The sequence below is a fragment of the Saimiri boliviensis genome, chromosome 18, assembly GCF_048565385.1.
Source record: "Saimiri boliviensis isolate mSaiBol1 chromosome 18, mSaiBol1.pri, whole genome shotgun sequence".
Taxonomy (NCBI): domain Eukaryota; kingdom Metazoa; phylum Chordata; class Mammalia; order Primates; family Cebidae; genus Saimiri; species Saimiri boliviensis.
The window spans coordinates 5,992,665-6,016,372 of NC_133466.1; the positions used below are offsets into that span (position 1 = coordinate 5,992,665).

The following is a 23,708-nucleotide window of genomic DNA, read 5'->3' on the forward strand; positions in this document are numbered from 1 at the left end:
CTATTTCATCTGAAATACAACTTACACTACACTAAAAAATATAAAAACTCTGCAGTAGTGGGGATTTCTTCATTTGTTTCCCTTCTCTCAGAGGGGATCTGTCATTTATTAACTGAGGTATGGTGCTTTTAGAACCATTGTTTTATATACAGTGTGTGTTCTTCAGCTGTTTCAGGTGGGAGAGTAAATCTGGTTCTTGTTACTCTGTCTCAGCCAAATACAGAAGTGCTGTGGCCTGTGATTTAAAGGAGTAAATCACTTACTGGTGGCCATCAAAGCTGCTGCAGAAAAAAATGTAGATGGTGGGCCACTTAAACATACCCGTTATATTTTGTACTGCAGAGCTAACCTTTTAGAGGGAGTGAGTTGTGCGTTTTGTTTGTTGTGATATTTAGTATGTTCATGACTATTCCTTTGGGAAATCCATTTTTGCCACATGCTTCTTTGAACGTGGGAACATTTATGTCTCCTTTCACAGGTGATCAGCGAGTTTGAAGCCTCCCCTGACTCATTTTCCTACAGAATTCCCAACCTGAGTAGGAATCGTCAGTACAGTGTCTGGGTGGTGGCTGTGACTTCAGCTGGAAGAGGCAACAGCAGTGAAATCATCACAGTCGAGCCATTAGCAAAAGGTAGGCAGAGGCGGTACAGACTTCATTTTCTGTCGTAATGTTTTTAAGTCTCTATTTTATCTGAAATAAAACTTACACTGCCCTAAAAATCAAATAAACCAGAACATCACATTTCAGCTCAAGAAACAGGGTTGTGGCTAGCAAGCTCTGAGCTTCTGTACCATGGGAAAGGAATCCCCTGGAGGTAAACACAGAACCGAGAATGAGTGGCCTTACAATGGAAGTATCTATGAAAATGAGGAAAGGAGTCCCACCTTGGAGTAGCTGAAGATTATTACATGGCATTTTCACAAGGATGTGCCACTTTCATCAAAATCAGATATCACACTTCTCAATGAGAAATGTCTATTTTATAGTCTATGAAATTTGCAAGCTTAAAAATATATGAAAAGCATTATCTGTTGATAGAATGCTGTAAGCAAAGACTTTAAATAACAGCAGGAAGTAGGAGTCAGCAAAGAATAAAAAGTTCCTGCAAAAATAATAAGTTCCTGCTAAATAATAATAAAAAGTTCCTGCTAAAGAATAAAAAGTTCAGCAAAGAATAAAAAGTGATTACCAGAAGAGCAAGACACATTCTTGCTCTTCTGGTAATCACCGCCATCTGGTGCTTCAAGGAACCCCCTAAATTAGCACTCATAATAAGTCAATTCCCTTACAACACAATTCCAGGCCAGCAGGAGATGCCCCTGATTTGGGGCTATGGAACAGTGGTGACTTACTACTAATATGTCCTCTGAGAGCCTGAAAGAGAAGAATAAACACTCCAAGATTCCAATTTTAACTCCGCGAATTCTCTTGATAATGTGCTTTTTAATGAGATCGTTAAGAAAAAGGCAGAATAAAACAGTGAGGGGGGAAAAAGAGGGGTATCATGTTTTGAGCTCAAATACAGATAGAAAATAAATAAGTTGGTAAGGGAAATAAACTGGGGGACTTATTTTATGTATTGCATTCTTTGGTGATATCCAGCCACTCCCCAAGACTGAGAAAATGATGATTACCAAGGAAAATGTTGGACATAAAGACTGAGCTATGGGATTTGCAAAATAAAGAAAGAAAGAAAAGAAAAAAAACTGCAACAAAACATGTAGGATCAGCAATAATATTTCTTCATGTCCTTTGTGCTTTCAAAGGTCTGTCTCTAGACACAGCCAGAAAGGCCTGGCTAGGGCAGGAGGGTATGACTTCCTCAGTGGGGGAACAATTGAAAACTACCATAGAAGCAGGCCTTGTCTGGGGAAACTCAATGTCCTTCAGTCATTTAATAAGTCATTCTGAGTGTCCGTTGTGTGTAAGGGACTATGCTGGGGACGCAGAGGCTTTGGTCAAGGGAGGCTGACTGCTGAAACAAATGTCCCCTAAATCTCAGTGGCTCCACATAATAACATAGTCTAACTAGGATATTTTTGGTCAGGGCTCTCTTGGGTGGCCTGTTCCACATGGTAATTCAGGGATCCAGGTCTCTTCTACCTTTTAATTTACAACCCTTGGTTTCCTCATTTACAGCTACATAGATGAAGGAAGAAGGGAGTGGAGGGTTTGATGAGAGATTTTCATGAGCCACATATGGAAGTGTATACATGATTTTACTAATATCCTATTGTCTAGAATAAAGGCATGGACCCACTAGGGAAAAGAAAGAAGGGTTTGGAGGACCCAGAGGAGTCTCTAAAGATGATCTAAGAGATGTGGTCACTACCTGACCTCTTGGAGCTTACAGTTTTGTGGGGAACCAGTCAATGATATGGTTTGGCTGTCTCCTCACCCAAATCTCATCTTGTATTGTAGCTCCCATAATTCCCCCATGTCATGGGAGGTACCAAATGGGAGGTAATTGAGTCGTGGTGGTGGGTCTTTCCCACACTGTTCTCATGATAGTAAGTCTCATGAGATCTGATGGTTTTGTAAAGGGGAGTTCCCCTGCACATGCTCTCTTGCCTGCCACCATGTAAGATGTGCCCAGTGTTCCTCACTTCCTTTCTGTCATGATTACGAGGCCTCCCCAGCTATGTGGAACTGTGAATCCATTAAACCTCTTTCCTTTATAAATCTCCCAGTCTCAGGCATGTCTTTATTAGCAGCATGAGAACAGTAAACAAAGCATCACAAACATGTATGCATAATGGCAAATTGCAGTAAGTGCTATAAAGAAATAGCCTGAAAGGACCTCACCTGCATTGTCAGATGGAGGATGTACTTGGACCCTGAGAGCAAGCTAAGGCAGTTATGTGAAGAGGGAAGGAGGAAGTAGTCAGAACTCCTGCAAGGAAAGATTTAGGTGGGAGGTCCAGGATACTGAACCCTGCTGGGTCTGGGAAAGGAACAGCAGTCCCAGAGATGCTGGGAAGGAAGGGAGGGGCCTGACCATGCTGGGTTTTCAATACTGTGCTGGGGATTTCAGATTTTCCCAAGAGAGAAATAAGTAGACAGTGTAGGGTTTTAAGCAAAGGAGGCACATGATCTTCGTGTGTGTGTGTGTGTGTGTGTGTGTGTGTGATAAACCTTACTTTTTAGAACAGTTTTAGATTTACGGAAAAATTGTGATGATAGTACAGAGAGTTCCCATTTACCTCACACCTAGTTTTCCTTTTTATAGACATCCTTATTAAATGGTGCCTTTCTTACAACTAATGGCAGGTATGCTTTTTAAGACCACCCTAGTCTCTCTGTCCTGAATATACTGCAGAGAGGGAAGGGTGGGGAGAGCAGACACCCAGCCAGGAGACCGAGGGGTCACCCAGTGAGGCTGTGAGGCTTGGACTAGCAGAATAGTGAAGAGGATTGAGAGGAGAAGCCGAGGGCCCTGGGCTGTGTTGTAGACACATAGTGGAGGGTACTCAGTGGCAGAAACGGAGGAGGGCTTAGAAGGAGATAGCAAGAATGAACGCCCAAATTCTCATGTGAGTGAGCGTAAGTGGAGGCATGATTTCTAGATGAAGAAAACCATGAAAGAAGTGGATTTTGAAGCCAGTGAGAGGAGATATGGGCATTTGGATAGGTTCAATCCAGAGTTTTCCTCAGAGAGCCTTCTCCCCACCTTCCTTTGCTGGTGCAAACCCTCAACCCAGAAATGGTGCAGGGGTCTCACGTGGGTCCCATTGTTATGGGCTCCAAACAGGTCAATACCGCCTTCCACCTATGGTTTTCATGTCTGTGCATCTATTGAGGGTGAGCTCCCATAGGGGCACCTGTTTCCTCTATGTCCCTCGCTCTATGACAGTGTCTAAGGTATGCTGGCTAAAACAAAGGACAGAAGAAGCCCCTGGATCCTGTTCACACCCCAGAAAGTAGTGTCCCAATGTATGGCAAAGACTGAGCAGATTGTTTTCCTCTGGAAGACTTGTGTGTGGTGTCCCTGTCAGCTTTTATGACTCACTGACGGAGGTAGCACTAGAACCTCTCACTGCTGACCACACTGGTCTTCAAGGCAAGTTTACCATGGGCTTTTTTCTCTGTGCCTCCTGGGACTTCCTGCTACCTTGGGGCCACCAGCACCAAATGCCCCCAGCAGATGCTACTGTTTGGGCATCTGAATCACTGTCCCAAGAAAATGGTTGTTCTTCAAGAGAGGCCACTTCTGAAAATGTCCATTCTCCTTAATGTGTGTCCTGAAGATCAAGTTGTTATAATACAGTTGGGAAATTGATAAGTAGAACTTGTTCCAGTTTTGCTCCCTCCCATCTTTGGGGCCTTTGTGTTTTGTATTGTCTACTTTCTCTAATATTAAAGTATATTTTAATGAGCAGTTTTTGTGTTGAGATAAATTGCTTCATAAAGTGCTCTGAGAAATAATTGGGCTCATAGAAAACACAGCTTGGAGCTGCTTGGCTTATGAAGCCCAAAATATTTAATTTGGACTCCTCATGTTTAGGCAATCGAAGAAACAAAAATGCCACAATGGAAATTTTCTGCTAGTTGTGTGTTCCCACAATGAAAATTCTTCATAACCCAGGTACCAGAGAGTAGCGTGGACAATTGTCATGTGAATTGGCTTCACATCAATTTTTGGGTATTGCCCTCTTTGAGCACGTCATGTTGGCCTCTGTGTAGACACATCTGTGGAGTAATCAGGCTTCAACTCTGCTTCCTCAGCTCCTGCACGAATCCTGACCTTCAGTGGGACCGTGACTACTCCATGGATGAAAGACATTGTCTTGCCTTGTAAGGCTGTCGGGGACCCTTCTCCTGCAGTCAAATGGATGAAAGACAGGTAACCAGTAACCCAATGTATGCCTTCAGTGAAACTCTAAGAGATTACGTCTGACATACTCTGGTTGGGTCTAGTGGTCTTTTGTTTATTTATTTATTTATATTAGTGAAAACTCAAGGAAACCTACCAATTCTTCTGAGATGAAGGCAGGGAAGGAATCTCAGCCTTAGCACTGAAAGGGTCTGATTTATTGTATCAACCCTCTGTTAATTCAGAGCCTTTTAATTCATGAGAGAACGCTTGCAAGGAAAACAGTTGAACCAACTCATTAGTTATGGTGGAAGTTTTCTCTACCCTATCAAGTAAGTTGTCTATGTAACTGAGATGAATGTACCCAAGGTTGTTGTGTGACTTAACACCTGTCTCTTCTTCTTTAAAGATAGTAACTATCCCTAACTGAAATGCCCTGAGAAATAACTTTAAGAAATGGAATATTTCTTAGACTTAAGAGACTTAGACTCCCACATAATAATAGTGGGAGACTTCAACATTAATATTAGACAGATCAATGAGACAGAAAATTAACAACGATATTCAGGACTTGAACTCAGATCTGGAACAAGTAAATGTAATTAACATTTATAGAACTCTCCACTTTAAATATACAAAATATACACTCTTATCAGTACCACATCATATCCACTTAGAAGTTCAAAAGAAATCTTGGTTGGCTCCTTGTTTGTTATTCTCTTCCCTCATTTTCTTTTATATCTCCATTATTAAGGACAATTATAGGCATACCCATATTTAGATTGCATTCTAGCCCGGGCAATAAAGCAATACCCCCATCCTCTCTCCCTCTTCCTCTTTCTCTTTCTTCCTCTTCTTTATTCTTTTTTTTATTTAAAAAAAAAAAGAAATGGAATATATTAGTACTTTGCTCATTTAAAATCTGGTTCTGCATGCTCTATAGTAATTATTAAAATAATAGGAGCCACGATAGAGGGAGAGAGTGAGTGAGATGTAGTCTATCCACATAACTCTTTGAAGTGCTCTATTTCTATTCAGGAGAAGAAATTAGGGTATAAGTAAAGGATTGAACATTTTTATGGGCATGGAAAGGTGATATGATGGATTCAGAAAAAAATGCTTATTTTCAAGTGAAAGCACTTAAAAGACATAAACTATAGAAGTAATGGCATGGTATAGTGACTAAACTGTAGAAATAATGGCTTAGTTTAGTGACCACTTTTCTCATGCATTTAAAGTTGGCTCATTCAAATGACATATGTAGCTCCCAAGGTCAGGTTGGCATTCTGCCTGTTGCAGGGGTGACGCCAGAGGACTGGACAATCTGCCACCAGAGCAGTCGTCATGATGGCCACACAGTTCTTTTTATACTGGGGTAAACTCATCACCCTCTTGAGATATCACATGTTGTTTTTCATGTCAAAGCCATGAATAACTGTGACTTTAAGTGAATCTAAAAATGATCCCAAGATTTAGTTTCCCCTATATTATTTGTTCAAACTGGCACTTCTGCCTACAGAAGAAATTCCCAGAATTGCCAAAATGAGGACATCTCCAATGCCCACAGAATGGAGTAGGGAGAGACCCATCAGTCTCTGGCATGGATTAGGAGCCCACTGACTTGAGCCAGAATCTGGCTCTTGACACAAGATTTCATCTTCGACATAACATTTTTTACAAAGGAAAACTTCAGCTATTGATCATTTTCATTATGTAATATACCTTAGGTCTTTCATAATGCAAGAAATATGAAACTTCCAAATGTGTTCTTTGCTTCACAGAGAGTCTTTATGCTTTTCCCCAACCTCAGCTAATGTGGATTGTAATTTCTTTAATCTGTGCGTTTTTCTTCCTGTGAGGCAGTAACGGGACACCCAGTCTAGTAACGATTGATGGGCGGAGGAGCATCTTTAGCAACGGAAGCTTCATTATTCGCACGGTGAAAGCAGAAGACTCTGGCTATTACAGCTGCATCGCCAATAACAACTGGGGATCCGATGAAATTATTTTAAACTTACAAGTACAAGGTACAAAATTTGGTGACTCTCTTTATGCTATCTTTTACATGTATGCTTTGTATGCAAAGAGTAACATTGAACAAATTTTAAAAGCAGCCCTCATAAAGAGCTAAGTTCTGTTTTATATTACAGAAAAAAACATGTTTATTTTGCAAAATATAATTAAACAAATCAAAGAAGATAAAGCATTCACAACCTCAGAAATAATATCAAGATACAAAACATCTTTGCATACAAAATGCTTGGTCTCTTTTTTCTTTATGTGCGCATATCTGAAAAAGTCCTTCTTCATAACTTCCATTAATTGCACTGTTTACTCTACATATGTGTAAGTGTATCCCAGAAAACACAAACAAAAAACAGGACTGAGTTGTGGTCTTTTATGTATGCTGATTAACTCAATTTTTATATGCAATGTATATAAAAATGACAGTAACTGGAGCTCTAAGTAGGTTGCTATAATATTTAGCTATGTATTTAATGCTAAGTATTTTTCTTGATATCATACACAAAAATGTGTACAATTTTAAAAGATTGTCATATTAAAATTGCATGTAAATCCCAATCAATAACTGATTGAGTTCAGATTTGTATGCACAGCAATATTTTATTAGTAGAAAAAATCAAAGTGTGTGCCTCTTTGGATTTAGGTGTTGTCACGTTAATAGATTACAGCAAGTAAAAATAAAATCAATACTGTTCTCAGTGGGATGAAAGGAAAGGAGAAGAACTATATTTCTTAAAATACTGCAAAATTGATCTTGAATTTCAAGTTAATTGAAGTCAGGAGAATTCTGGGGCATTTTGGAAGACAGGCAATATATTATAACTCTAAAGAGATAGGTCAATATATCAGGCTTCTCTCAGAGGAAAAGAGAAGGGAATTTCAGACAAAGCTTTCTATATAATTTGGATAACCTGATTCTGAATTTCTTTAGAGTTTCTGTCACAGAACCCATCCAGACTTATTTAGCAGTATGTACTCTGCCATTGTTGGATAAGGGGCCAGTTCACGTTCTGCAGTTCAATGGCATGCTTTTGATTTTTAGAGGAGTGTGAGTGTGTGTGTGTGTGTGTGTGTGTGTGTGTGTGTGTGTGTGTATGCTGCATCTTGGAGGAATAGCTTAGAAAGTGAAGATTTTTGCAATTCTTTTTCCCACTAGCTACTTCTCCTTCTCCTTCCCCTTTTCTATCCTGAGAAAACAGAACTGCTAAGTGGATGCCATTTATCTTTTTCATTTAAATTTCATGGCTGAAATTCATAGTGAAATGATCCATGTATCCTTAGTAAGTTTAAAGAAGATTGTAATTAGTGATGAATAACTCAGACAGTCAAGGAACTGGTGAGGAAATGAGTGAGATATGAATCCAAGTAGCAATGTGGCTGAATTTTTTTAAAATAATAGATTCACTCTGTTCTATCTCTTTAGCCCAGGATATCAACTAAATAGACATTTTGACAGAAGTGAATTGCATATTTTGGCAATCTAAAACACTTCTTTAATACATGGCTGTTAAAAATGAGTTGCTAAATGACTGTTTAGGAAAATCAAAGATGTGAAAAACTAATTCTTGTATTCTATAACCTGTTTCCTCTCTAGTTCCGCCAGATCAGCCTCGCCTTACAGTCTCCAAGACCACGTCTTCCTCCATCACCCTTTCTTGGCTCCCTGGAGACAACGGGGGCAGCTCTATCAGAGGTAGGAAGATATAAACTGTCCACAATAGTTTATTAGTCATATGATCCACATGCCAGTAAGTGACATGTCTTCAGCAAATGACTGCTAAGTGTTAGTTTATTCTCCTTCCAAAAAATATATCACATACACAATCCCTCCATTACCTGAGAAATAGACCATACTTCTATTTTTAGCATATTTGCTGAAATTCAAATCATTCATCAAAGGATGCTCATTCAAAAAGTGAAATATCAACAAATGCAAGAAAGAAAGAAAAAAAATTGAGTATCTCTTTTTTTTGAGTTTCTACACACTGTTTCTTTTCTGTTTTGTCAACACGACATCATTCATTTATATAACCACGGGTACTGTTCTGACTTAGAAAGTAATAAAAGACAGAGGACCTAAAGTGTAGATGTAAAGCAATCTATTTGCACAAAACCTTTGCAATTAGTTTATAGTTGAGGTGTATGAACAAGGTTTTTTGGTTTTGTTTGGTTTTGTTTGGTTTTTTTGAAATGGAGTCTGGCTTTGTCACCCAGGCTAAAGTGCAATGGTGCAATCTTGGCCACTGCAACCTCCACCTCCCAGGTTCAAGCGATTCTTCTGACTCAACCTCCCTGGTAGCTGGTATTACAGATGCACACCACTGCGCCTGGCTAATTTTTATATTTTGAGTAGAGACAGGGTTTCACCATGTTGGCCAGGCTGGTCTTGAACTCCTGACCTCAGGTCATCCGCCCACCCCAGCCTCCCAAAGTGCTGGGATTACAGGCATGAACCACCGCACCCAGCCTAAATGAGGTTTCTATGGAAGGAGTGAGCATGGACGTTCTAGCGTAAGTGGAATTAAGCTAGAGACAGAAGATGCACAGGAAAGAGGGCCTGAGCCATAAAGGAGGTCCCAGGGCTGGGGAGAGAGAAGAAGGACTTGGACTTCCTAAGGCAGAGAACATCCTTTCTTCTGAGAGAGAAGGAAGGCTGAGAAGGAAACTGGAAGTCAGGAGCATTTCAGAGTGACATCCGTGGTGTGCTGGAGCAGCTCTTTCAGCTCCCCGGAGTGAGGCACCCATCCCTTCCCAGCTTTGCACTCAGTGGCTGCTAAGCACGTTCCCCCACCATGAAAATCAGAAATTCTACAAATCAGGGCCATTTCTCTCCTCTCCAAGGAACCAGTTTTGTTACACATTTATTAGCACCCCAGTGGGTGAAGGGAAGATCTTTCTCTTTTTTTTTAATTTTTTTTAGGAAAGAAAAAGTGAGGTGATTTTTCTTAAATAGTGAGATGACTGGGGGTGAAGATGTGCCTGTGGATTCGAGGAGCAATGGGACAGATTTGTAACAGCTGCCTTGTGAAAGCCACAGGGAGTCATTAATAGATGAACAAAGTCGTTGCCAAGACGCTACAAGGACCCAGCTGCAGATGCACAGCACAGAGTGCAGGAGTCACAATTAACACAGTTCAATGACTTTCTTAAATGATGCTGGACAGCTGGGAAGAAAAGTGGGTCACAGATTACCAGTAACATAAGCATGGCCAGAAGTCTGAAGAGTGGGATAAACTGGGCTCCTTGTTGAAATGCCCTACCAAAGGTTCCAGGCTGACTGGAGAACCTTCGCACAGGGAAAAAAACGGGGGGCACCTAGGGAAGGACTCAAGGGACCCTAAGCTTTAGGCTCAAATGAAGTGAGGCTTGGATTCTGCATATGTGAGAGCATGGGAGAGGTAGAACAAGAATGGTGTCAGAGCACAGGGTCTTTGGGATGAAGCCAGTTTCAGCGAGGGAGAGTTTCCAAGACAAAGATAACCCAGCATCCCTGAAACACAGTAGTGACCAGAGCCATTGCCATCATCAGGAGGTGTTGTAAGTTGTGTACCCACACTGATGGACACTGATATCACTGAGGATCGTAGCAGGAGACAGGGAACTATGTAGACCCATCACTAAGGATTAGAGGAGTTTTTTTGAGGTGGCTTCGAGGGTGGAAAGGGGAGGAAAGCGAATTCCTACAATGTGTCGGGTGGCTAGAGAACAGGATGGGATGTGGCTGGGAGCAGGTGCACAGGTATCACCTGTCAGGTACTGAAGGAGCTTTGTGGAGCTCCGATGAGGAACACAAAGGCTCAGGAAGGAGAAGGGACACTATGGCCAGTGAGGAGGGAAGGCCAAGAGGAGTTGGGAAGATACTGACCATGACCGCTGAAGGAGGCATCAGAGACGAGTGATCGCCATGTGAGGGGTGTGGAAATCAGCAGACCTGCCTGTTTGAGGTTAGGAGACACTTTAGTGCAAAGGGCAAGAAATGCTTTATTTGTATTAAAATGGAGCTCCACAGGGCAGGAATAGAAGGTACCAACCCACTGGTGCAAAGACACTATGTTCCAGGCTGGCTAGTCAGAGCAGAGAAGGGGCATGGCTGCAGATAACAGGAATGGAGGAGCTAATGGGAAGAATATTTCGGCATTCACAGGGGTGAAGAGTATGGGCTTCAGGCTGACCATGGGATCTGAGTCCTCCTTTCAGCACTCGGGACTCATCACTTGGCTGCTCTGGACCTCAGTATCATCATGTGTTCTGTGGGAGAGTCATCACTGTTCCATAGGGTTGCAGAAATAATGTAAGCAAAGGGCTTAGGACAGGACTTGGCATGGAATGAGTGCTCAAGAGTGGACAGTCATCGTTAGTAGTTGTAAAAGTAGAGGCCATGGTCCTGTGGGGGAATGAACTGTTGGAGGAATTTTTCAAACGAAAGAGAAGCCAGGTTACTGTCAGAATACTGGGACGGCTGCAAGACTTCGAGCCGGTTCTCCTAGTGTCTGTGGATATGAGACCAAGAGTACATGAGGAGTGGGGCAGTTGAGGAAATCTCTACTCTTCTTTCCCAGAGATTCAGGTCTCACAAAAGTAACTCAGCTTCAGCTTATGTCTGCACCCAAGGATTCAGGCACGCATGATCTGAGGGGCAGCTGTTTGGCGACTTAGTATTCCCTGCTGCCCTATGGCTATTAGAAGAGAATGAGGAGAAAAGTGGTTTAATTTTGACCACACTATCCAGAAATACTTCACAGCGATAATGTCTGGTGTGGCCCAAATGACTCACCAATCAATGCATCACGGTGCTTCTCCCAGGCTGGGTTAAATTTCCTGGAATCAAAAAGAGTGAAAATATTCCCTCTGAAGATTCTTCAGTTCTGAGAATGCTCATTCTGTGACCCATACAAAATGCAAACATCAGTCTGCTTCCCATGGAAAGCGAACAGTGCTCATGTGAATCTTTCTCATTCTCTGCAGGGTACATACTGCAGTATTCTGAAGACAACAGTGAGCAATGGGGGAGCTTTCCAATCAGCCCCAGCGAGCGCTCCTACCGCTTGGAAAATCTGAAATGTGGGACTTGGTATAAGTTCACACTTACGGCCCAAAACGGAGTGGGTCCAGGGCGCATAAGTGAAATCATAGAAGCAAAGACCTTAGGAAAAGGTAGGTATGCCTTCTTGTCACTTCTAAATATCCTGTTATCCCAGCCAGTAGGGGAGATTGGAATCATAAAAGATCCATCATGTTTTACGTTTATGTGTCTGAAGTTTGTCATCCCTCAAATGGCTCCAGCACTGTCACAGCATAATGAGAGGGACGGCTGGACATTACAGAGTGTTCTGGTCCTCTCTCTGGTTTCATTTGCAGTTAAAAAGAAGAATGCCATTTAAAAATCAAGGGCATTGGTGTCAACGTAAGGTGCCAAGGCTGGGCACCCAGGAAGCATGACCTTCTCAGACGTTTTGAGGCACCCTTCTCCCTTAGCCAGCCCAGACCCCTATCTTCCTATGATTTTCACGTTGCCACATAGCCCCCTCTTTTCAAAGGGAAAGCAGTGGGGTCAATTGTTAACATTTCAATGTGAGTTGCATTTTTTTTTATCTAAAATGTGGACTTTCAAGGAGATGAACCCCAAACAAATAATATTCAGAGAAAAAGGTTTTGTCCCAGAAACTCCAGAAAGAAGGAGGCATGGTGCAGCTCTGTGTGAGCATAGGAAGGTAAGGAGATGTCTCTGAAGGTTTCCCCGCCATGGGCGTCCTGTGAGGTGGGCTGGGGTCAGATGGCAGGAGAGCGAGTGATGAGATGGTACAGGTATTATTTGTGCTCGGTGCCAGTTTCGGGTAACAAGTGGTAAGAGGTCAAATGATCCACGATTGATTTATGCAGAAATCTATCCACTAGGTCCCTTGGCTCCAAGGCCAAGTGTTTGGATGTGGAGGAAAATCTGTTGGTGCTTTCCCAAACCCAACTGTGTCTTCTCTGGAGTCAGGTTCGCCACATGAGGGTGGAAAAAGGTCAACCCAGCACACTGCAGTGCAAACCACAGAAGGAAACCCATACATGAACATCACATTGTTCTTTAGGAAACTCTAAGATATCCCAAAATTACCCCCTGCCCACGCAATTTTCCCTCACATACTTGGGTAGTTACAGTTAGAGAAAGCCTGTTGGTCCACAAAGTCTCTACTAATAGGGGGCAAGTTGCCAGTGGCCTGTGAGCCAGACTTGGACTAAGCACCTGACCTCACAGGAGGACACGGTCCAAGGGAAATGTATGAAGATGCTGATGGCCTCCCCATGTGTCCTGTGAGCTGACCTCCATGTGCCTTCTCCCGCAGAGCCCCAGTTCTCAAAGGAGCAGGAGCTGTTCGCCAGCATCAACACCACGCGCGTGAGGCTGAACCTCATTGGCTGGAATGACGGTGGCTGCCCCATCACCTCCTTCACACTGGAGTACAGGCCCTTCGGGACCACGGCGTGGACCACAGCTCAGAGGACGTCTCTCTCCAAGTCCTACATCCTGTATGACCTGCAGGAAGCCACGTGGTATGAGCTGCTGATGCGAGTGTGCAGCAGCGCCGGCTGTGCGGAGAAGCAGGCCAACTTCGCCACGCTCAACTACGACGGCAGTAAGCTGGCTGGCTTCGTGGCTCTCCCGTTTGTGTCTTGGGGGATGTGCATGTGTGCCCTGCCCCTCTCCCATCGAACATCATCTGCCATAGTGTGACCAGTGCCCATGGAGTCTATTAGGCTTTGGAGATCCAATGGACTCTGTCTGGGGCTCCCTGGTACATTATATCCAGATGACCGTTACTGTGTGTCCAGAAATAAGAGACTCAGGGCCACAGGGAGTCTCACTGGGAAGTCCTGGGACAGGAGTGATTTCTCTTAGGGCTGAAGGACTCTTGGCCACGTGCTTCTGTGCTTGTGTTGATGTCTATGAGCTAACATTGCTTTTGTTGTCTCCCACCCCTTTCCCCACCTCATCCCAATCCATAAAACAAGTTTCTTTTTGCACTCATTACACTCTTAAACTGCATATGCTTAAACGACTTTCCATGATAAAGGAGCTTATGTTAGTCTCTGGGCAGGAGCAGGGCCATGGATGGAAACAGGATATTAACAGAAATCCATGAACACGGGCACACACACATACTCACACACACTCGCAGCTGGCATTCACTTTCCAAAAACTAGGTGAGGTGTCTCTTGACATTAGTCAACCAAAAATAAATGGTTGAAACTCTTACTCATTTTTCTGGGCTCAAGGGCCATGCCTTGCTAACTGGACAAATGCTAAGCCCAACGAAGCTGAAAGGGAGGGAGTGTGTCCTTGACTGTGGTGTAGGAGGGAAATTTAGATAGTCCCAGGAGCAGCACATTGATGCCGATTTCTCACTAGGGGAACAGCAAGGATTGAGTTAGGTGCTCTAATTGCATGATAAAAACAGCAGCAATTCATCAGGATGGATTGGAGCTCCAGTGTAGCTCTCCTGGGAGCCTTCTGTTTGCTTCCTGTTAGTCAGGCTAGACCACAGTGTTTAATGAGTTAACCAAGAAACACCCAAACCCTTTATCACAGTGAGCCGAGCCAAGACCAAGTGGGAAGTGCTCTTCCACCTGTGGGGGATGCTTTGTGAGGGGACACCTTTCAGCGAAGGTCACTCATCACTGAGGGCTGTAAAATGACACAGAGACAGCCCGTGAAAAGCATCAGCCCTTGAAAAAAAAGGTTGCTCTCTGGGAGAGTGATTCTTCCTCTACTTTGTGCATTTGGGAGGCCGCTTTATTAAAGCTTCAGCAGGCACCTCCTTGGAGCACAGTTTATGCCATGCTAAGAGGAATGGCCGTGAACCCAAGGACCCACAGAAATAACCATAAGGAGCTAATGAGGTGAAGTTGCCTGGGGTTTTCATCTGGCCAATTTCTCTTATAATATCCAAATAACTGACAACTAACTCCTCCCACTTTGAGGCACACAGAGTAGACCTACCCCAAATCTCCTGTCCAAGGTCATTTTTCCATGACATCCTCCTCCGCCAGAGCCCAGGCTCTTCCTGGCACTTCTGACCTGGGTTCTTGGGCTATAGGAGGACCCTGAGCAGAAAGCTCTTCCAGCGTTGGTCACACCAGCTAGGGTCCCTGGCTTCTGCTGGGGCTCTGTCCTGTGGCCCTAGAATAGCCTATGCCCTCCCAGACAACAACTTTTCTCTTCAAGGGCCAATGCTTTTCATGGGCCGCCTCTCTCTAATTTTATAGTGCTCACTCTTTAGTGACTTCTTCAAAGGTGTCCCCGTCACCAAGCATCACCCACAAGCAGAGGAGCACTTTCAAGTTGGCCTCTCCCTGTAATGTGGTTGAATTATTTGATCTTACAAAGAAAAAATCTTTGATACTTACCAGACACTTTACTTAGCATTGAAGGGTGCACCAAAATCGTGTCAACCTGCAAATATTTGAGTAGTAAGTATCTTTCTTACTTTACACCATTGCCTTGCAATGTCACACTCTGGTCCCCAGCTTCTCTATAATATGTGCAGATGCCCAGGCACTCAGCTTCAATGTGCACATGGATGATATGCTCACAGCTAATGATTTAATTAGAAATCACTCATGTATAGAATTGGAAACTGTGATTCTAATTCACAGAGTGCTCTGCGGATTTTAAATGTTTGCCTTATAAGAAAACATAATTTTCTTACTTTATCCAAGATCCCAAATTCTGAAAAATTCTGTAAGCTACCTTTACATTTTGGAAGTATGAAATGATATTATACTAAGAAATAAGAATTCATATTTATATATCCCTTGAAAGAAATTACAGATTTCTTTGGACTAATCTCATGAATAGATAGCTTTAATATCTCTATTGTCACATCTGCCTGAAGAACTTTTTTATCTTGGGAAAACCAAGCATTGACAGCCTACATTCATAACACTCAGGTTTCAGAGTCCTCCGTATCTTGATCTCACTCTTTCTTCTGCAATTTCCTTAGCCAAATGTTTCTGCTTGTCCTTGTATTGTCTTGGCCTTGCAGACGCATCCTCGTGAGCATTCCATAAGTGCCTCCTCCCTGGATTTCGGAACATTTGGAGGCTTCGGTTTCCACAAAAACACTTTAAAGTGGGAAGAACATCCTTCTTAGCTTTAGCAGAGATCACAGAGGAACAGAGATTCTGTTATCCCTGATCTACTTACTAAATGCGGGATAAAGACCGTTTTGCTCAGGGGAAAATTAAATTAGTTTTGCATTCTTTTTTCCTAAAGTGTTGACTTTCTGGCCCTTGTTGTACATGGAAAGTGCCGTAGGGTGGAGCATCTTCTATAATGGAGGGTAGCAAAATGCATGCCCCATAAAAAGTGCATTTAGATCTCTGTACCCATTGTACTCAGCATCTGGATAGGAGGCAGCTTAAGACAGCTCAGAGTTCATTTTCCTTCAGTGTTTCCTTATAACTCGAAATAATCTGAATTTCATAGCACTATTTAACAATGACTGGTCAAAAGTAGGCTCCGTCTAGGATCCCCCTTGAAAAATTGTCTGTAGCTCTTGTACCCTCAAATGGAAGCTGTTGAAGCAGATCTGGTCTTACACCTGCGATAAAAGTAAGCCATTAACCTAATAACAAGAGATTTGAGCTTCCTCATGCCAGTGTATGTAGTACCCACTCCCTGCACATGCTCTTCTATCCATTCGCCCAACATTTTGATGTGTAGTTTTTTCAGATCGTCTCTATCAATTGTCCTGTGGGTGACAGTCAAGGGAACATTTAATTCTGGGTAAATGCATGTGGCTTTTGTCAGCCCCGAACCTGGCCTCATGCTTTGAAGTGCCTGCGCTCAGCAGTGCGTCACAAAATGAAGTCCTTTTCAAACGTGTGCTCTACAGTAAGTTGGAAGTTCAGGCAGAGGGAGGGAAATAAACAAGAAAATAAGTTAGCCGGGACCTAGAGAAAGAGTTCTTTTCATTTCTCATCACCTCCGACACCCTTGGATCACACAGCGCGATATTTATAACCTGTCATCCCTAAAAGCTCCGCCACGCCGTCTTCATTAATAGCCATCTAACACCGTGGCCCTGCTTTCAGGTACAATTCCTCCACTCATTAAGTCAGTTGTCCAAAGTGAAGAAGGGCTGACGACCAACGAGGGGCTCAAGATGCTAGTGACCGTCTCCTGTATCCTGGTGGGAGTTTTGCTGCTGTTTGTGCTCCTGCTGGTTGTGCGGAGGAGGCGGCGGGAGCAGAGGCTGAAGAGGCTGCGAGGTAGGTCCAGGCCCGGCTGTCCACCCCTGTGTGTCCCCTGCTGCTCCGCAGCCACCCGGAGAGAGGCCAGCTGGAGGACAAACCCCAAAGGGGAGTGATTCTTCCCTCTCTGACCCAGGGTCCCCCACTTCCCGGTTCTCTGATACTCTGCAGCGAGACTGCAGAGCCTCAGGGAAGAGCAATAAGAACAGAACCTAAAATGCAATTTAAAAAAAAAAAAAAAAAGAATGTTCCTATCTCGGTCAGAAATTAGGTGAAAGCCAAACTCCTGCTTGCCCCCTAAATCCCAGCTGTCGGTGGGCAAGGAAAATTAATTTTTTAACTCTGGTCTCTTTAATTTTCAGTGGGTCCAGTAAAGCCACCAATTAGAGCTTTCTATGAAAAGATCTATCAGGTTTGCTCTGGGAATGAGAATTATTTGACTGGCTGGAAGTGGAAATTGGGGGCTTCGGGTACCGGTAAAGCATATAAGGCAGACAATACATGCCATCCAAAATGAGAAATGGGAACCGAAGCCCGGTATAAGAGTTTCACTCTAATGAAGCAAAAACATAATGAAGGCTGGGGAAGCCAGGCCAGATGAGCACCATTGTGAACAGACACCATGATTATCACGTCCGGCTCCGTGTCGTTCTGTGTGATGAGGCTGTTCTCAGCTTCTGGCCAAGAGCCCTTACTTGCCCTTGCTCTGCAATGTGAGGACAAGGAGTTCTTTCAAATGCGAAACTGTGCAGAAGTGTTCTGATGTCCTCTGCCCTTTACTGGTGAGGGTGTTCGACCAAGCCACCTTTTCAGTAAAGTGTATTACAAGGTCTTTTCATTTTAATATCAGTGCAGTGTGGGCTACTGCTGTGCAGCACCCTATATATGCTTCGAAGTTAGGTTCATAAAACAAATCTAGAAGCACTGTCTCCCCGAAACATATCCCAAACTTTGCTAATAGATTTAGAAAACATTGACCTCTTCTGTAAATACTTAATTTAACCATAATCCAGTTAAAGCAGGGAACACGGTAACATTTTCACCTGTCTTCACTTCTCCAAAGCACCCCTTTTTATGGAATTCTAGTACCTTTTACTATCAATTGGCTTTTGCTCTGCCAACAAATTACAATTCTGAAGTACATTGTACTTCATCTGTACTATTAAAAATCCTTCCATGAAAATCTCCTGCAGCCCAATAATTCAGGTAAACCATCAGTCTTCTTGAAATGTTCTTTCTCATTCATGCTAACCAATTACCTTTTAATTTTGCAGCCATTACTTGAGTAAATGCTAGGTGCTTAATATACAGAGATGAAAAGAAAGAGCTTTCTGAACTCTAGGTTTAGGGTAGGAGGTGGGCCCATAATCAGCTAGCAGTAAAAGAACAAAACATGTCATGAATGCAGAAATAGGGCTTCAAAGAAAGCCTACATAAATGAAAACAAAGGACGGATTAATCCCAAGTGGAGAGGAAAAGGGAGGTTACTTCAGTGCTAAGTAAAATAGAACTACCAGCGTAGAACACAGCCCATTGTGGTGAGAAGTTCCGTATAATGTGGACCGTGTTGAATTCCATTCAACTCATGAGTGTTCATCACTAAAATACAAAAAGGATATTTTCATAACCCTTGTTCACAGTGGCCTGGACTTTAGGACAGGGTGTCTGTCCTTGTTACCATTAGACAACTATGTCTAACAACTTGCATTTAGAAGGCTACATGTTGTCTCTATGATGTTTCTTAAAACCAATAGCAAATGTTTCTCATTAATGATTTCCATTTAATCACAAGAGTTAAGTATCTAGGCAATGCTTCTCATCAGTCTACACCCTCTGCTAAATTCACCTTTTCTTCTTTTCCCTGGCTCCTATTGCTACCCATCCTTCCCAACTCTTGTTTCATTTTTCCTATTCAGCTTCAAACCTGAGCACCACAACTGTGCTTTTCCTTGTCACTGAGAGCACTTCCAGTGAAACGTGCTGTGGACTCTTCCCGAGGCCTTTGGGTTGAAACGATGACCCATACATCCTGTCTTTGTATTCTTAGTCGTTCCTTGTAACTTAATTATTGCTGCGCAAGCACTATCTCCAGAAAACATCCCGGGGCTAGCGTTTTTATTGTTGGCCTCTCGACTTCTAGGCACTAGTGTTTTGCAATTGGGCTTGGTAAAGAAAGCAGTACATCACCTCAGATGGCTGTCCTTTTATTCCCCGGAAACAGTTTTGTTTTCTTTGTTCCGGGGAAAAGATAAATCCAAAGCAAAAGTTTCGGTGGGAAGAAAACAAGTGCCGGGGCAAAGAGGAAGTATTCCTCAGAGATGTCAAGGAACAAAGGATTTCAGAAAAGTAGCTTGCAGTAGCACAAAGGTATCTACAGTTCTGCATTTTGTACGTGGTTAATAATGGCTTCTAAAATCAAGAATCTGACAAGAAGGCAGTCAGGACGCCAAGACTTGGGTACCCAATTCCATGCCACTTTGGAATGGCAAGTTTTAATGTGGACATACTGAGATAAATTCAATTCGACAAACCCCTGTAGATTATCTGCCAGGTGCAAGATGGAACCTTTTTTTAAACTAGTGGTAACATGTGCTTGGTGACCATTTCTGTTTGATCACAAGAGTTTGCTAGGTCCTAGAAAAAGAAGAGATTTCTAAGACTCTGAGAACTATAAAAGGTGACATTGTAGTGGCAGTGGGTCAAGGCTTGCCAGGGGCAGACCCATCTCCATAACTGTACAGAGCACTGCCATAAAAGGACAGACTCAGAGGTGAGGGTCGTAAGGGGGAATCCATGAAATGTCCTTGCCCCAGAAAGATCTTTGTTTTTTAGCCCTGCAGGGCCCTGACATGTTCAGTAATGATACAAAGTATTTTCAACTCACTCACGAAGGGAAAATGCAGCCACAGAGTTGAAAGGAATAGGTGCCTATCTATTGAATATCCAGAGTACACTGTGAAATCACCCAATTACAAGCAAACCTGCATAATGTACAGACTCAGGTGCCTGTGGGAAAATAAGTTTAAATATATATTTACAGATGCTACAGACAGAACATTTTAATAGTTCAAAGTAAGGACAACGTTTCTAGTAACATGTCAGCGTCTTCCCTGAGTAATCATCTATTAGGATTAAAAATGGAAATAAAGAGATTTGAATTATAGAGAAATATTACAGGGATCCCCAGTGGATGTTTTTAGAGTGATTATGTGAGATCAATTTCATATGGTTGAAATTGATTACATTTTTCAATTGCTAGAAACTATAAAAATGTTTATAAGCTGAGAATGTTTCACCGTATAGACAAGTAACCTAGTTAGATGAATATAATATAACGTTATCTGACATAAAATTTTAGAAAGAAAAAAGAAAATGGGACTCTAGCAGTGTAGTCAACCTATATTCTGTCTTCCTGAGTGCTTTACTAATTTTAGAACATAGCGACCTCCTAAACTCTAAATTGCCTGCAAGTACCCACATTTTTTTTTTAAATCTATAACCTTATCCAGGAGTTCGGAAGCTGCATTTTGCTTTTAATGGTGCCCTGGTTTTCTTCAACTTCTAGATCCTTTGAACTGGAAGGGTATAGAGTGAGTCACTGGTCGGGCCTGATATCCCAGCAGCCCCAGCCTTATAAAGTGTGATCCCATGTCAAGTAATCAACTACAGGATTTCTAAAAGCCTCCTCCTTTGGCATGCATTTATGCAAGAAGGCACAAGCTTCTGTTGGCACCAGTTAGCTTGGGTCAACCTGCAGGACTTTAAATAAGCTAAATCAGTGATGTCCCACTGATTTTTATCTTTAGCTTATTTGAAGTCCTGCAGGTTGGAACATGAACATTTGACCATGCTTCTGTGGCAAAATGTCTTTCTTCCCTTGAATGGAAATGTGTTTATTACTTTAGCATGCTTTGAAATGGATTGTTACAAAACTGATCAATTTCAGAAGCCCGTTCCCAGAGAGGATCTGGGTTCATGGTGCTATGCAGGCAGGTTAAGGGGTAGGTTATGAGGATTCATTGTTATTTTCTGAGCTCTAACAGGACCTTTATCTGCTCTGCAAATGAGCCCGAAGCTCCCCTCATTTGGAAAACCAATAGGTAATTTGAACTTTACTAATGTGAAGCAGGAGTGTGCATCTAGGAGCCCAGTGACACTTACAGTTGAGACAGACTCAAAGCAAATTAAGATGCCCCCGCACTAATGCATAAAGCCCCCCTAAATATGGGAAGCCTACATGGTTAATGAATAAGTAGCACACGTACACCCTTTCATTGCCAAGCTAATAAATGCCCAAACTGTGGTTCAGATGGCATTAGAAGCCTGTACTCTGAAACCTTTAGTTCTGTGCCTTGTCTTTCCTTCTTTCTCTTTCCTTCTTTCTTTTTTTCTTTCTTTCCTTTTCTTTTTCTTCCTTCTTCTCTTTCTTCCTGGCTCTTTATTCCTCTTTCTCTTTCTCTTTCTTTCTTTCTTCTTCCCCTGCCTCGTCCCCTCCCTCCCTCCCTTCTTCCTTCCTTCCTTCCTTCCCCTTTCTTTCTCCTTTTTTCTCTCTCTCTCCTTATCACTCCTCCTCTCTCTTTCTCTCTCTCTCTCTCTCTTTCTGCCTTGGTTTCTTAATGAAATTATTCTTCTAAAACATCAAACTTGTTATATGGCACAACTAAATAGAAAAAGCTCTCTTGCATCTGACAGTGGGAAGCAGAAGAGCACTGGGGTGAGGGCGAGTCAAGTACTGCCAGTGGAGGGGGGCCAGGGAGTGAGCAGTCAGGAGGGGTTTGTGGGCCTCAGGCGGGCCCTGGGCTCTGCTTTGCCTGGGTGTTCTATTTTGTCTATGTCTGTGCATGCAGTTTTCTCAGATTACCAGTATATATGGCCTTCTTTTTAAGATATATGTCTGCCACAGTTTTCAAATTAGCTTTCATCTGAGCATGTTGATGATTGGACGTCCTATTTGGGATCTTGTAAAAACATAAATGTAGATTTATAGCCCTTGCAAAAATAGCTACTTTATGAGACTATTTCAATTCCACAGAAAGGCAGGGACTGTTGAGCGAGAGGCTGCAAATAAAAGCTTTTGATGAATGGTAACATAAGGTCAAATCTTCCACCCTCAAAATGTTTTTTTGTGCATCTGCAAGTGTCTCTCCAGTGGAGGTATTAACCAAACCATCTTCCATTTTACATAACTAGAACTTCAGGCAGGAAAACATAGGCACATGGCTGTAAATGAGATTTCTCTTTTTTAAAGAAGCATTTAGGTGGGCAAAACATGAGGCAATTCAGCCTCTCAAGCTTTGCACAGCTGCAGTGCCTGGGGCCCTGGTGTGCACTCCCCCCAACCCCCGCCATGTTGTGGCATGCTCTGCCTCCTTGACGTGCACCTTCATGCCAGGCACATCGCCAGGATGCAAGCAGTGGTCCACAAACAGAACACAGGAGCTGGGCAAAACCTAGCTGGGAGCCTCCTCATCCAACTGGAGGTGCCATTTCCCAAAACTCGATCTAACCGTGTACTCATCCACAGACTACTAATGTTTCCCACTGTTTCCCTCCTCTTTCTTTTCCATCTCACTCCACTATGCACCATCCTGCCTTAGCCGCTCAATAGCCCTGCAAAATGGCTGAGTGGGAACTGCCCACTATGATGCCCCATTTTCTGACAGGAAAACTGAAGGCCAGCTATAGAATGATGCAGAATCACATATGAGTCCAGGCAGAGCTAGAAGGGAGTTCAGATGACTCTCCCTGCCCCACTCCTTATGCCATGAAACTTCTGTAGGATTTTGAATATTCAAGTAAGAAACAGGCTGTCTCATCAATACTCAGTAAGCTCTAAAGGTTTATCAATTAAACGTGGACTCAGAAGATGTATTAACACAGTATCAATAGCTACTATATAATTTTATGTTTGCCCATCAAAAATACTTGGTCTATTGATTTTTTACCTCAATATTCACTACCATTCAGCCTTCCCATAATTATATTTTAAATATATACATTTTATATATAGAGAGAGAGACACACACACATATTCTTTCTAGCTTGCATATCTTCAACCTACTGCCTCTCTAATTCTTTTCGGCACTGAACACTTGAGCATATTCTGCCCTCAACTACACTAACTCTCCCTTACTCCCAAATTCACATAGTACCCTTCCACTCAACACTCAAATGTAATTGTTCTCCTGAAGACAGATGACCAACTCTTCTCTGATCTCCAGATTATCCTTCCAGCCATCATTTTCTAACCCTCTTTGCAGCATTCAGAGTGTTAGCAAATGTTGTCTCTTGAAATTCCTTCCACATTTTAATAACACTAAACTATCCTGGTATCATTTCTCCATTATTTCCCAACTCAATAGATAAGGGAGGAGCCCAGAGCCAAGGATGGATGCATGGGAGTAGCAAGGGCCTTTAGAAAAGATGTCACAAAGTCTGAATCTCAGATTGATCTGAAATGTGTGGGGAAAAAGTGTGACAGGCAATACAAGGGCTGTTTAGCTGTGTTTGGGCAAGAACAAGGCTATGAACAGTGTTCTCATGTTAACAGATGGCAGGTAGACAGGAGAGCAGCTCAGCATCTGCTTTGCTTGATGTGTACAAGGAGAAGTGCTATTTGAATCAGA

General features: G+C 42.7%; 1 protein-coding gene across 2 annotated transcripts in view; it reads left to right on the forward strand.

The window, feature by feature from the left end:
• DSCAM (DS cell adhesion molecule) overlaps positions 1–23,708 on the forward strand; it is a 746,447-nt gene that overhangs the window by 680,049 nt on the left and 42,690 nt on the right. For both annotated transcript variants that reach the window (XM_074389246.1, XM_074389247.1), the window contains exons 21-27: positions 479–632; positions 4,728–4,845; positions 6,679–6,842; positions 8,435–8,533; positions 11,806–11,994; positions 13,173–13,463; positions 16,924–17,100. In XM_074389246.1, coding sequence (XP_074245347.1) covers positions 479–632; positions 4,728–4,845; positions 6,679–6,842; positions 8,435–8,533; positions 11,806–11,994; positions 13,173–13,463; positions 16,924–17,100 — 1,192 coding nt within the window. The remainder of the gene's footprint in view (positions 1–478; positions 633–4,727; positions 4,846–6,678; positions 6,843–8,434; positions 8,534–11,805; positions 11,995–13,172; positions 13,464–16,923; positions 17,101–23,708) is intronic.